The sequence below is a fragment of the Ruditapes philippinarum genome, unplaced genomic scaffold (assembly GCF_026571515.1).
Source record: "Ruditapes philippinarum isolate M1 unplaced genomic scaffold, ASM2657151v2 ctg2513_1_1_1_1, whole genome shotgun sequence".
Lineage (NCBI taxonomy): Eukaryota > Metazoa > Mollusca > Bivalvia > Venerida > Veneridae > Ruditapes > Ruditapes philippinarum.
In genome coordinates this window covers 72,566-87,118 of record NW_026866048.1, presented here as the reverse complement: position 1 = coordinate 87,118, position 14,553 = coordinate 72,566, and the positions used below count along the sequence as shown (strand labels likewise).

The window sequence follows — 14,553 nt, the reverse complement described above, 5'->3', positions numbered from 1 at the left end:
CTCTTAAAAAATGTTAACTCAAAAAGTATTTACAATTTTAGCCTTACTTTGTCATATCTCCGCAAACTCATTTTTAGAGTAATTTTTTTGTCTAAAAATAAACATTTTTGGTCTATCTCCAAATATTTTTTTTAAATTTTTTCAATTACTGCAAATTATAAAGGTATATAACAAAGTGCTTTCATCACATGTTGACATAAATAATACCAATCCGGAAGTCCACACTGTTAGGAGTTATTAAATAAAAGTTACAAAGTCTTGAACCTTTAACCCCTTTTTCCCAAAAAAGAGGAAATTGTAGATACACCATTTTTAGAATAGGGCGACGACTAGAAGATGTTCCTTGCTTAATATCTAAGCTCTAGCTATTTGGGCTTTTTAAAAGAAGCTTTTTTACGTTTTTACTATATACATTTAAGGAAAATCAATAATCCCCGGGGCGGGGCAATTTTGACCCCAGGGCTTTTATTTGAACAAACTTGGTAGACACCCATTCGAAGATGTTTCTTGCTTAAAATCTAAGCTCTAGCTATTTGATCTTTTTTAAAAAAAGATTTTTTTAAGTTTTTACTATATACATATAAGGAAAATCAATGATCCCCGGGGCGGGGTCAATTTTAACCCCTTGGCTCTTATTTGAACAAAAATGGTAGACACCTATTAGAAGATGTTTCATGCGAAATATCTTAACTCTAGCTCTTAGGGTTTTTTAAAAGAAGGTATTTTAAGTTTTTACTATATACCTCAAGGGAAAAGCAATGACCCCCTGGGGCAGGGCCAATTTTGAACCCAGGGCTTTAATTTTAACAAACTTGGAAGACACCCACTAAAAGATGTTTCTTGTTTTATATGATAGCTCTAGCTATTTGGGCTTTTGAAAAGAAGCGTTTTTTACGTTTTTACTATATACATATTAGTAAATCAATAATCCCCGGGGCGGGGCCAACTTTAATCCCAGGGCTTTTATTTGAACAAACTTGGTATACACCCACTAGAATATGTTTCATGCTAAATATCTAAGCTATAGCTATTTGGGCTTTTTAAAAGAAGGTGTTTTAAATTTTTACTATATACAAAATAAGTTAAATCAATGAATCCCGGGGCAGCGTCAATTTTGACCCCAGGGCGTTTATTTGAACCAACTTGGTAGACACTGACTAGATGATGTTTCATGCCAAATATTTAAGCTCTAGCTCTTTCGATTTTTAAAAAAAAATATATTTTAAGTTTTTTTCTTTTGGTTGCCATGGCAACCAGAGTTCTGCTAGGAATTAAATTCTTTGGACAATGTTTTAAGTTGATTACCAAAGAAAAATTCCTGTGAAGTTTGGATGAAATTGGCTTAGCTGTTTATAAGGAGATGTCGTATAAAGAAAAAGTTTACGTACGGACGGACGGACGCCGGACGAAAAGCGATCACAAAAGCTCACCATGTCATTTTGTGACAGGTGAGCTAAAAAAGAGAATAAAGATCAACAAGGCAAGCAACGTTCACAGACCGCAGCCCCCGGCATGTTTTAAACAAGTTGCTTCATTGGGCATACACCCCATTAGGCTTGGTTTGATTAAGGCTGTTCATGGACCGTAATGAAAAGTTCAAATTACATCGATAAATATAAAGTTGTTTCATAGACTTTGTAAACAGTCCTTAATAATTGTTTGTGTAAATTTTGATAATGGCACGGGCAGGTTGTTAATGTAATTTTTATAATGCCATGGCCCAATATTTAATGTAAATTTTTATAATGACACTAAAAGCTTTTTCAAGAATAACTGTAAAGCATATGTCAGTTTAGTTATTTACTTTTAGAGTTTATATTCAATTTAAAGAGATTTTACTGATTGTTATTTCTTATTGGATAAGAAAGAATGTGTCAATTTTGAAAATAAAAGTCGAATTAAAACATACCCAAAAATTGTCTTCCATATTGATATCTTCACCATCGTTTATCAATTTTACAACATCATCTAAATTTCCGTTTTGCGCTGCTATGCTTAAAACTGTCCTCCTATTTTCAGATCTATAATGGAAATGAACATTTTAGTGAAATCTTCATCTAAAATATATAAAGTTTTTCAGTGAAATCTTTGGGGTTGGGTCTTCTCTTAAATTAAATTTATGTAATTGACCCTTACAGTTAAGGTAATAGTGACAATTCTGATATCAATCAATAGTATATTTGGATTGTTGGTCTCATAATATAAGACTTAATAAATAAATTAATAAAAGCGTTCGAGTCTGCAATTCTCTTGTAATTGTGTTGTGATTAATGCTTCCGTGGGCTCATTTTGTTTCCAAATTTTTATACTTCACAACAGCAGGTGTTCATGAAATCATGATTAGCTGTTCGGGTTTAAACATAAGAATACATATTTATTATATATGCTTGCAATTGGACAGTGAAAATATATTTTGAAAAAATCACAGTGAAATGAAAAGATATATTTTTCACTGTTACAGAAGCCGGACTATATGTAAATGCTGATGAAATGAATGTACCCGGTTTATTATATAAATAAAACGTCACAAATAAACTCTGTCTTGAGTTTAATGTGTGTGAAAAGGAGAATACATGTAGTCTGCACAAATTATATTTAAAAAGAAACAATACTCTTGAAATTTAACATTAAGTGTTTCATGGGCTTTGTCTAACTGATCTGTGCCAAGTTTGGTTTGTTCAAATTAAAGCTCTATTGTAAAATTTGGTACCCCCCCCCCCCCCGATATTTATTATAAAACATTGTCTATTTGATATGTACATAATTCATTCAAGTTATATTCTTGGGGTCAAATTTGGTCCCGCATGGGGGTTCGTGTGTTTTCCTATAAGTATATAAAAACTATGAAACCACTTAGGCTTGAGCTTAGATATATGGTATGAAACATTGTCAAGAAGTTTGTTAACGTTATGGTGCAAAATGACCCCGAGGGATTTCCTGATATGTTTATAGTCAAATCATTTAACAATCTTCTTCTCCGAAACCGCAGAGCTAGAGCTTCAATATTTGACATGTTGCATTGGCTGGCAACTGATTACCAATGTGTCTATAGTATAGCCCTAGAAAAAAAAACTTGGCCAAACCCGGGGATTATGAGTTTTCCGTATGCATAAAGTTAAACTGAAACTTTACAAATTATGACGTAGATTTTTGGCAATGAATAATGTCTGGTTTACCTCTTCTTCAAAATTAGACCCCTTTTCTCGGTGTCACCCACGAAATTTGGATTAACTGATACCATTGAGTAATTAACCTGATAGACATACGTTTAAATCAGAAACTGATAGAAATCATTGGAACATGAACTTTGATTTGGTAAGTAAACGTTATAGTAAACAGAGCTCTTTTTGTCGTTTTGGACTACTTATTTTTCAAATTATCCCATTTTCGAAGTATTATTTGTTTTCATCTGTCAAACAATTAAATGACATAATCATGAATAAAAATTAAACATACCTGTCCGTGTCTCGACACTCGATATTCCTTGCTTTTGCCATTTAACTTTCTACGTTTTTCTTCATGTGAAGTCCTTCGTCCAGTATACTGCATGGTGAAATTAAAAACGTTTGTCTGTTAAAGAATTTGAATAACCTTCATTGAAAATGTCTTTAATTAACAAATACAAGTATTAACCCAATAGTTTGATCTGTAACAGTTATAAACAACTACGTTGACCAAGATCAGCTGACATATAAGTCCTTATTTCATGGATGTATTAATACAAATCACTATAATGTTCAATAATATGAAAACAAAATCAAGAGCTGTCAATGAAAAGTGACTTATGACCCCGAAAGAAAGCTTCGATAATATCTATTCTAAAATTGTATTAATTCCATTAGAAGTGTAGGAGAAAAAGTCTAAACAAATTTTACTAACACAAGATGTTACTATTCATAGCTATGGTCGCAATTTTGTGGTGCGGAGCGGAACTTTTCGATGATAAACACAACAAGGGATGGTGCTGAAACCTTCTGTGGAGTTTCATTAAAATCAGATCAGCATTTTAACCTGTGAAAGCCGGACAAGATTTGCCTATTCATAGCTCTGGTGGCCATTTTGTGCAGCGGAGTGGTACGTGCCCGCATTATGCACAACTAGAGATGGCACTGATCATTTCTGTGAAATTTCATTGTAATCATACAAACAGTTTGACCTGTGAAAGCCGGACAATAGTTTTCTATTCATAGCTCTGTCGGCCATTTTGTGCCGCTAAGTGGAATGTTTAGGCAATTTTAAAACACTCTTCTTCGATTTCGAATAGCAAATTAAAAAGCAAATCATTTTTTATATATGTCAAAAACTTTTGATAAAAGAAACAACCAAAACTACTTATTCCCGTTTATTCTACTTTTGTTAATATTTGTCATGATCACTGTCTTAGATTCTAGTCAAGACGAGGCAAAGGAAGATGGTCGTAGAAAAGTTTTAATATACTACTTACAACTAAGGGTTGGTTTACTCAGGTGCTCGCTCATTGCAGAACTTGGTGTTTGCTTATGTTTCAACGTTTTAACTGAAGACCGTACTTTTTGTATTGAGGAGAAACATATTTATGAGGGTGGGTCAATATGTAATGCAACTTGAAGTACATTTTCTAATTAAGCTCGTGATTCTTGTTTAAGTGTAAACTATGCTATGCTTCAAAGCATCTACTTTCAAATTATACCAAAATCATGCGTGCAGTCATCCGATTAAGACCTTATTGACATTGAAATAGTCAAAACAGATGTACCTCTGACCGGTTGTTTTTAATATAATTCAACCGGATTTGTGCCCTGACATAGTTACAATGATGTTTAAGTTTGACAGATTCTGAAAGTGTAAGGATGGGGGATTTTGAGGTTGTTTTTTTTTAAGCCTTTCCAAACTTTTTTATTATAATTATTGTTTTGGTAGTCAACTTAGCTGCCACGCTTAAAATATTTTGTTTTAAAGATATGTCATTTGATATAACACGTATTGTCAACGTAAATGGAACGTCTATTTATTCTTAAAGTTTATAAACCATTGACCGTCTTGCCAAACGCAAATTGCGCATGCGTGAGGAAAAAACATTATCCGATCGATTTTACATTTCAACATGCCATGCTGGGTCTGTTCGCATTAAGCTAAAATTGTATTTGAACTATTAAAAACCCCATTTATGTTTCATTAGTTTAAGTAATCAATTTAACCAATTGTGCAAATGAAGTAAATAATTGATATTATATAAGTTCATCAGATATACCTATAAAGATTGTTAAAAGCACATCAATTACAGATTTTTCATTTAAAAAATAGTATGTTAATTATTACAATGAAATACAGCTGAAAGGTTAAGCCGCTTAATTACTAAGACGTTATGAAATTTAAAACAGGAACTGTTATGATAGGATCAAGATTAAGTTGCGGCATAGCAGAGTGGTTAATAACAAGTAATCTATTGAATCAGATCGCTAGCCGCTTGGTTTCAAAACCCGTCAGGGGCAAATTGTTTTTTTCCTTGAGCCAGAAACTTTACACTCATTGCTCCATACTGGCAATCTGATTAAAATCAGCTCTAAATAACTCTTCGCGTTTAGATCTGACCGTGACCTAATACGAATTCATTTCTGTTTACCTTTCAATTAGCTAATAATCAGCGAGTTTTCATAATTTTGAAAGCGATGTGGTTTCTAAACAATACTGCGTAGGTAATTTTCACTTTTTCGATATCAAACATGGCGTTGTCCATATAGCCGACAGATAAAGTTGAAAAAAATCTTGCCCATTAAAATTGACTCTGTTTTTTCAAGTTGATTTGTTAAAAATTACTTCAAACAATTTTTTTTCTTCCCAAAATCAACAATTTGGTTGACTTCCGCAGATAACGGTACTTTAAAACTTTTCTTATGCCCGTGTAAAAACCGGTTTGATTGCACAAGCTGGTTCAAGGAACGGATTCAAAAGTGTGTCAATGAGCTTATAGCTTCCTACATTGTCAGCTAAACTAAATTTTGTATAAACCAAGATTGAAGGCGCCGAATTAATTTTCATTTTTAACGAAGTTTTATACGAAGTTCGGCTATTTTTATGGACTGTTACGGGTATAAATAAATATCTAGTAACTTCGTAAACCACTCTCTTGTTGCATGTGCGATTTCTGATTCGGTCCTGTTTGTACCAATCACTGCAGAACTTCATGTTTGACCATGTTTTTAAGTCAATTTCAGGCAATATTGTTTTGTGTTGCGGAGAAACATTTTCACATAGCGACAGTCAAAACGTCAAACTATTGAATATTTAATAGAATGACGTAAACATAATGCAAATAATGACGCAATAAATATCCGTCTGAATCTTGCACTATAGCGATTTTAACGAAATAAATGCTTTTTAATGGATTGCTCCATAAACCGCTACAATAGTGAGACTTTCGTTACAAGAAATGTATTTCTAGAACCCTTTTAACAGTTATCTTTATCAATGTTTGTTTGATAATTGAAGGGATAAATGATTTAAAATAATTGCATTAAATGTCTATGAAAGTTAGACATTTCAAAGCAAATATAACTAAAAAGCCGACATTTCAAAGCAAATTTAAACCATAATAAAACTAAATAGCCGATGAAATCACTTTATATTACAAAAATCATGCATCATAATCATTATTCTAAGCAAAAAAAATCAATTTTAAAAACAAATAGACAGTATGTAGTCAGCATTAATCTTACCTTTGTTTATAGACACTGCATTGCGTTATTTCTTAATTGATCTGTCCTGGGACGATACCGTGTGCCTTTGATAATGTGTGTGCGTGTAAATGGCCAAAGACAATGTTCTTTATCGACTTGCCAATTAACTTGCAACTTGTTAATATAACAAAGACCAATAACAATGCGAGTAATATGATTGGCAGATAACAGTGTCATATAAACTAAAGGCAACGTTTATATGCATGTTTACACCTGCCGTGTCAGTACAGTTTATCAACAAAAGAATTAGATCCAATATTTCGATTGTAATTCCGACCGACTTTACAAACCGATATTACATATTGATGTCACAGGGTGAGAAAAATGTTCAACCTGACCAGGACTCGAACCCGGACCTTCGGAATACAGTTTTGCGACTCTACCGACTGAGCTATTCGGCCGCATACAAATCCTCTCCCGTAAATCGTTAACAGTCCTGAACCGTGACATACTTCCACGCGATATTGAAATTCGTCCCCGAGTTTCTCAGGGTTACAGAGCAATGCTTATTAGAATCTGAGCTATATTCAGTCGTGGTCCCCCGTTGGGCAGTAAATGTCACAGGGTGAGAAAAATGTGCAGACTGACCGCGACTCAAACCCGAGACAATCGGAATACCGTACCGCGGCTCTACTGGCTGAGTCATCCGGCCGCTTACCCATCCTCTGCCCTAAATCGTGAACAGTTCTGAACCGTTGCATATATATCGGTCTTTTCGCCACAAGCAGTTCGATTCAAACTGTTTCGCAAATCAAACTGTTTTTCACTGCAACATGAAACTTTTTATATTCGCATGTTCATTTGTTGTTTGTCCCTAAAATATTTAAAAATTTACAATAACTGACTTGTTAAAATTAAAAAGGAACCTGTCGGTCACATGTAAATGTGCAAACATGATATCCAATGAAAACGTTTCTTTTCATTTGAACATATTAGTACATCCGAGGAGGTTGTACGCGAAAAACTCATACAAAAACGCTATGTCGTATCGATAAAAGTATATAGTTTGCATACATTTTATAAAAAGACACTGGTGGTTCAACATTATACTTTTGATCACTAGTCGCGGAAAAAAATCACTATTAAACTAAGAAAAAACGGAAGATCCATACGACCCTAGCCCCTCGTCCTCCGACAAAATTTCAGCAAAATAATAAATTTACATTAGAAATGTAATTAACAGTACTTACATGTTCATCCCATTTACATTATCACTGAATTGCGACATTAAAGTATCATTTTGAAAAAGAAAAGAACAGGCAGATGAAATGAATGTGTCTCGCAATAATATAACCACTTGTTTACAAAATAAGTAAGAGTTAACAACGCTCTGTTAGATCTCAAAAGAAACATGCATATATTCGAAAAAACACATGGTCAAAAGTACCAAATAGTCGTTAACCCGGATGTGTTCTCATTAAACGGTTTGCAGAGTCACATTGATGTGTTAACACAAATTATAACAAGTGTCATCTTAGTGCGCATCATTTTCCACCATTCCACCAAGAATTAAAGTAGCGAATAGCTTAACGTAAAAAAGTCAGATCTATTCGTTCAATGCGATCAAATATGCAAATATAGGGGTGTTATTTTTTTCACAAGCAAAACGACGCAAAGATCAGTTTTTAATCAGATGAATTATCGTGTGCTTTGTATTAACATAAAAGATAGTTTTGAAGTTTATTCAATTGTAGCTCAACACAATAAATTGATAGTCCATATTTTTTGTAAGTAAAGACAGGTATAAATCGTGATAATCTTTAAAAAGACAGTTAACTGTGATAATTCAGCGCGTACATTGTTTAGGGCGTTTACAACAAATCTTCCAAAACACACTGTTCACACATGCAATACAATTCATAGAACTGACACTTATGTTCAAGATGTTGTAATATATTTGCAGGAAACTGGGAGACACATATGATTTATAGGGTTATGCCGAAGTAATCATATGAAAGAGTTGCGGAAATTACTGACCACGTGACTGAAAAAAAATCTGAATAAAACTGAATTTCTAGAGCTTGTTTTGTGATTTAAGGAAACGTGATATTCTAGTTTTAATATGTTTATTGTAATTTTCAACTTCATTTTCCTGTATTGATGTGTAGATAACATAATGTTAAAAGAGAAAGAAGATTAAATGCGATTTAGAAAATAAGCAAACTCATTTATAAAGAGAGGTTTAATCCCCCGAAATGTTGGAGGTTGATAAACTTCAGTGTTGTTAGATTTTTTTATTACCCCTCACTTTTTTCGTAATGCTAATTTCCCATAGGCCTTTGGGAGTTATTTTTACTGTTAATGCAAGTGTACCGCGTGACTAAGAATTTTGTACTGTTAGCCTACATAGGTAACAGTATTTTTTAACAGTATAATATCTGGTCACGTGGTCTATTTTCTAAATAAAATGGCCGCCATTTTTTTGTTGAATAGTCAAAAAGTTAACATCCGTTTTCAACGGAAGTAATTGCAATGCAAATAATTATGTGTCAAACTGGAACATGCAGACGATTTAAGCATGCAACAAAGGATTATTTTACAATTCTAATCAGTGAAACGTTACAGATATGGTGGACAGACATAGGATATCATCGTTATTTTGTCAAAAGCCATGCTAAGAATATTCTGGAAACAGAATGATCAGATTTCACAGATCATAACCGTGTAAATGGGTAAGTGTTTTGTTTTCTAAATAAAACCTAGCTTATTGTATGTTTATGATTTGTAGATATCATCACTTGCTTAAAGAATATAAGAAAATGAAAACTTCTCAAGTAGGCCTAAAGTACACTTAAAACTTAAAAGTTAAGGACAGTTTAGTTATTGTTACTCTTGGTTTATTTTTGTTACAGTTAGATTTAGTTGACAATGCCAGATCATCACAGTATTTTTGTTCGGGGTAATAAAATAAATAACACATGGGTTTGTGAGTAACAGTAAAAATATCATCCCTCGTAAAAATATTGTTACCCTCGGCTACGCCTCGGGTAACAGTATTTTCCTCGGGATGATATTTTTACTGTTACCCACAAACCCATGTGTTATTTATATACTGATCCTTTGGGATCATTCATTCCAGCACTTTTAAGTGTGAAAATTGAGTACATCTCAAGCTGGTCCTTTGGGGCGTGAGCACTTTTTCATTTGTGATTTCTTATTGTTACCTTCATATAATTTTTTTTTCATTTCTTTTTTCTCTCTCTGGACATATACAAATAAATAAACATTCATTTTGTGATACTTATTACGCCCTGACGCAGAAAAGAATAAATAATAAACTATCTAATACATTCGTTTTCATCTCCTCAATTGTAGGACTTAAAGATAATATAGATAACCATATCAATTCCGAAATGGCATTTTTAACGATTCACACTTATACCGCTATACTAAACTTTAATTAAAAAAGGTATCTTATCTTAACCGTAAATATTTTGTTTCGTTTGTTTGGTTCTTCGGCATAAGAACATAGTTTAGGTCAAATGGTTCTGAAACAAGAAAGCTGATTTTGACTAACCTCGGGTGTTACAAACTTCAAGCAACATCAGGATCACAAACCACCTCTCTTCAACTGTTGGTGCTTAGATATGCATCCAATAATTCTTACCCATTTGGTCGCTTGTAAGGTAATACGGTGGCTGCAGTGTTGATGTTTCAACCCGTCACAATGGGCTTACGGTGAAAAAAATTGAATTTAGTATGGAATACTAGAACAACTCAATCAGAAATAAAAACGAATTAACTAAAACATGAACAAACACAAAACAACCATGTTGTGCTGGACGACCTTTAAAAACTATTTCACATATTTGATTAAGTGTGCGGAGGAAGACGTTGTAACACCTGCTTACGAACGAAATAAACGTTAAGCCTACTCTTAGCCTATTTTTGTATGTATTAAAGAAAAAGTACGACGTACTAAAAATGTAATGCAATCGAGTTATGTTTGTCTTTGAATGAGGTGAAAGAGCTTAAAACGCACATTCAGTTTTTCAGAGAGAGAGGCAAATGCATCTAATAAGAATAAACCCTGCCCTTTTCGTGAATCCGAACTAGCAACCATAAATTACCGCGTAACAACGCTCTGGAGAATCCTTGAGCCAAAGAATTGATTTCCCGTACTCATTTGTAGTTACTATGAGCATGTAGTTATGTTTGTGGTGATATATGAGCACTCAATCGTCACAAACATTATCTCTATTGTACAGACGCAATCAAATATTATATGCTGGCTTTCTGGTTATGTTTATTAGGTCAGAATGAATGTTTACTTATGATGCATTGCTAAATGATTCACATTAGCATGGGTATGATAGGAATCTTGTTATATTAGGATCAATCCTGATGAAGTCTATATGTAAAATGCACATCTATCACAAATTAACCTGCTAAATATACTGCACAATAGTTATGCATGTATGTTAACTTTAAAAGTATAATTCGTTGCACATGGGAAAACTGCATACGATTCAAAAATCCCTCTAACAGTCAATCAAATTGGACACAGTTAAATAGTTTCATGTAGTTTCGGGGGTATTACACAATGTGTTTGACCAACCAGCCGGACGAAACTTATCATATGACTGAATTAATGATTGGTATTTGTCTATGATTCAGCTTTACTTTGTGCACCAGTTGGTTTTCTCAGGAGTATTTCATGATGAATTGAAGAATTGGTTTTCCGTACAGGAAAGTTAGACACTACATTACGACCGTTATTTCAATTTGTCGTGAAAGTTAACGAAAGTTTTTAACAGAAGGGTCATTATCAATTATGATGGATAATCCTCAAAAGAGAGCATATACAGTAGTTAGGTAGAATGTGTTGAGTAGGAAAGTATAACAGTGGTGAGCAAAAATATTTGAAAACTCATCATTTGTTAGGTCAAATATATATATATATATATATATATATATATATATATATAATATATATATATATTTGAATGCATTTTTTGTTAATTAAACGACATATTTCGGGACTAAACATATTTTGCTAAATGTTCGATAGCCTTGAAACCTGGTATATATGCTCAATGGACGGACGGGCGGCCATACAAATGTACAAAATGGCGACTGAATTCTACGTTCCCACAGAGCAGCGTATCGCATTTTTGTTCTGTTATTTTCAAACTGACTCCATCAAACCGAGGCAAACCGCGTTTACAATTCTTTTCCTTTTACTTTTAATGATTTTTTTTCTCTCGAGGATCTTTTTTCAAGTACAACAAAATCTTTATAAATACTGTGTAGTTATGTTCATAACCTAAGTATATATTAAGTAGAAGCCCAGATTGAATTTATAAAGGGTAGATCAGTAAGTTAAGTAGATATGGTTATGATTATTGCCCACTGGAAAAAATGTTATATTTAATGTATTTTAACATTTGACACTTTACAAAATTTCGTAAATAACTTTGGAGTTTCGCTACTCTCAATAGAGGATATAAAGTGAGATATCAAGTGAATAACATCTTAATACTTGTAGAACTATCTGCGCAAGTCATTGGCCTGGAAGATACTACAATCATGCATCCATCTTCACTATTAAGCTTTACTGAATTTCAGTTAGTTGTTGCAAAAGTAATCGTCCTTTTATTTTGAAATTACAGGGGCACACTACAACTATGTATAAAAATTAATATTATGGAACATATCACTTACTTTTATATTTGCTAAAGGTTTCACTGATCCGCTCAGAAAAAAGGCGGACAAAATTAACATCCCACAAGCATTTAAACCGAAGACTTGTTTTACATGTAGCAAGTGACTATCAATTGTAAAAATGTAAACAAAGCCGACGAAGTCTAATAAGTTAGAATTATTATTGGAAAGTAACTTTTAGCATTTATTCAAACAGCTGTAACGATTTGTCACTTCACGAGAAACTAGGTCACATACGCAAATATCGGGGCGGATCAAGAACATGATATAAGGGCTATCGAAGATAAGTTAAATGTGCACTCTGATATATTTATCAGTATTCAAGTCACTCATAAAAAAGCATGTAACGTAACACCAATGTATCATAGCAAAGCCTTTTTTAAAAAGACATGACGAAACACCATAAATAGCTTACCATTTTGTTAAAGAAAATAGTGATCAACTATGTGACAAACTATTTTAAATTTTATTATTCCTTGCTGCCAATTTATCAAACATTACCGTCTACATATTTCATACGTGTCTCCAGCTTGGTTTTAAGAGTGTTCATCTTGTACATAATCGAGAAACTACTCTTGTAGTACCATCCTGTAAATGAAAATAAAGACCGTTGGTATTTAAATGTATCTGTTCATTTATTATCAATGTCATCAGTAAATAATACACTGAAAAATATATATTACTTGCATATTATAAATTATAACTTATTCATTTACATTTCATATACAAATATACATTTGCTATAAAAAGCAATGATTGCTTTACAGTGCACCCTAACATGACTGCACTGACTTTTCGGTCTGAATGCAATGTAAATGAAAAGTCATTAAGGTCCATTATACCATTAAAACGAGTTTCTTTTTTAGACAGTACTCTGACTGCAGTGTTAATGATTAGACTTTAAAGCCCATTATACCATTAAAAAAGAGTTCCTTCTATAGACAGTTTTCAATTCAAACATGCGTTTAAAAAAATTTAAATAATGCTTTTAGAGCACATCAGATCTTTATCACTTTAGGAAAGTAAACTTACCGTGAAATCATTTGTTATAAAATTAGTAAAATAAAAATAATATACTAATGTGCACAAAATGCTTAATCATTATAACTGTATTATTACCCGAACAAAAGTACAAGAAATTGCTTATAAGTCACAATTTTGGAATGAATTATTATAAAAGAACACCAAAAATAATAAATAAAACACTATAACATCATTTCTTGCGATGGGCTAAATATATGAAGATACTGTTGTAAGATATATAATGATACTGAAGATAAATCAAATCAAAAAGTCTTGATAATAAGACAATGCCTCGCCACAATTCGACGTCGTTATTTACGTTACTTAAATAGCTCTTTCATGTACAAATTACTGATAAGAAATTGTTGGGTTTTGACTGATTTTTACCTTAGGAACTGTGTACATAGTATACATTATTCTTATTTAGTGAATGCATACATGTTTATCCATTATTATTTTTTGTCATTTATGTATGTTATAAATTTTATATATAAAATAGAGACTTAATTAATTATATAATTGATAAATTTATTTCAAATGTAAAAAAGGCATCGGTTTGAAAAATGACAAAAGGCAAAAAGTAAAATGACATACAGTTCGAACAAACGCTTTCCCAATGTCGGAATAATGAGACCCTAAGGCGATAAAACATTAACAAATATCTAAACCCATTGTAGTTTAACACGGGAAAATGTGAAAGTGTGTTCGTAAAAAGTTATAAAGTGTTATCTCAGTGACCTCATGCCTTGAGAATAAATTATACAGCAAAAGTAGATAACTGCAAGGGTTTATACAAAAATGTATTCAATTTGTCTTAAAAGACGATTTAGAGTTAGATTCGCAAGAAAATATAACAAAACACCCAAAAGTCAAGACTTGCTCGTGTGTATCACTTCAATGTGCATTGTCATTATACTTCTCATTATCAGTACATTTACATGCAGGTTTGTTTCGTTTTTATGTTACGAGGTGTAAAACAATACTTTTGTTAATGAACCATTCGATGTTCAATGAACTAATGTTTTTACATCGTTGGTTTAATGAAATTTAACACCTGCGTAAAATACAAAATGAATGTATTCCGTGGCCTGATAAATTACGTTGACTACAAAACTGAATTAAGTAATTGAAGATACATTTTGTCATTTAA

At 32.6% G+C, this 14,553-nt stretch overlaps 1 protein-coding gene across 1 annotated transcript in view; it reads right to left on the bottom strand.

Annotated features, from left to right (window-relative positions):
- LOC132731116 (transient receptor potential cation channel subfamily A member 1 homolog) overlaps positions 1 to 7,831 on the bottom strand; it is a gene marked incomplete at its 3' end in the record, with an annotated part of 33,577 nt that extends 25,746 nt beyond the window's left edge. The window contains exons 1-3 of the mRNA XM_060717241.1: positions 6,696 to 7,831; positions 3,457 to 3,543; positions 1,910 to 2,021 (exon numbers count right to left, since the gene is read on the bottom strand). Of these exons, the coding sequence (XP_060573224.1) occupies positions 1,910 to 2,021; positions 3,457 to 3,497 (153 nt within the window). The remainder of the gene's footprint in view (positions 1 to 1,909; positions 2,022 to 3,456; positions 3,544 to 6,695) is intronic.
- Between the last annotated feature and the right edge of the window lie 6,722 nt (positions 7,832 to 14,553).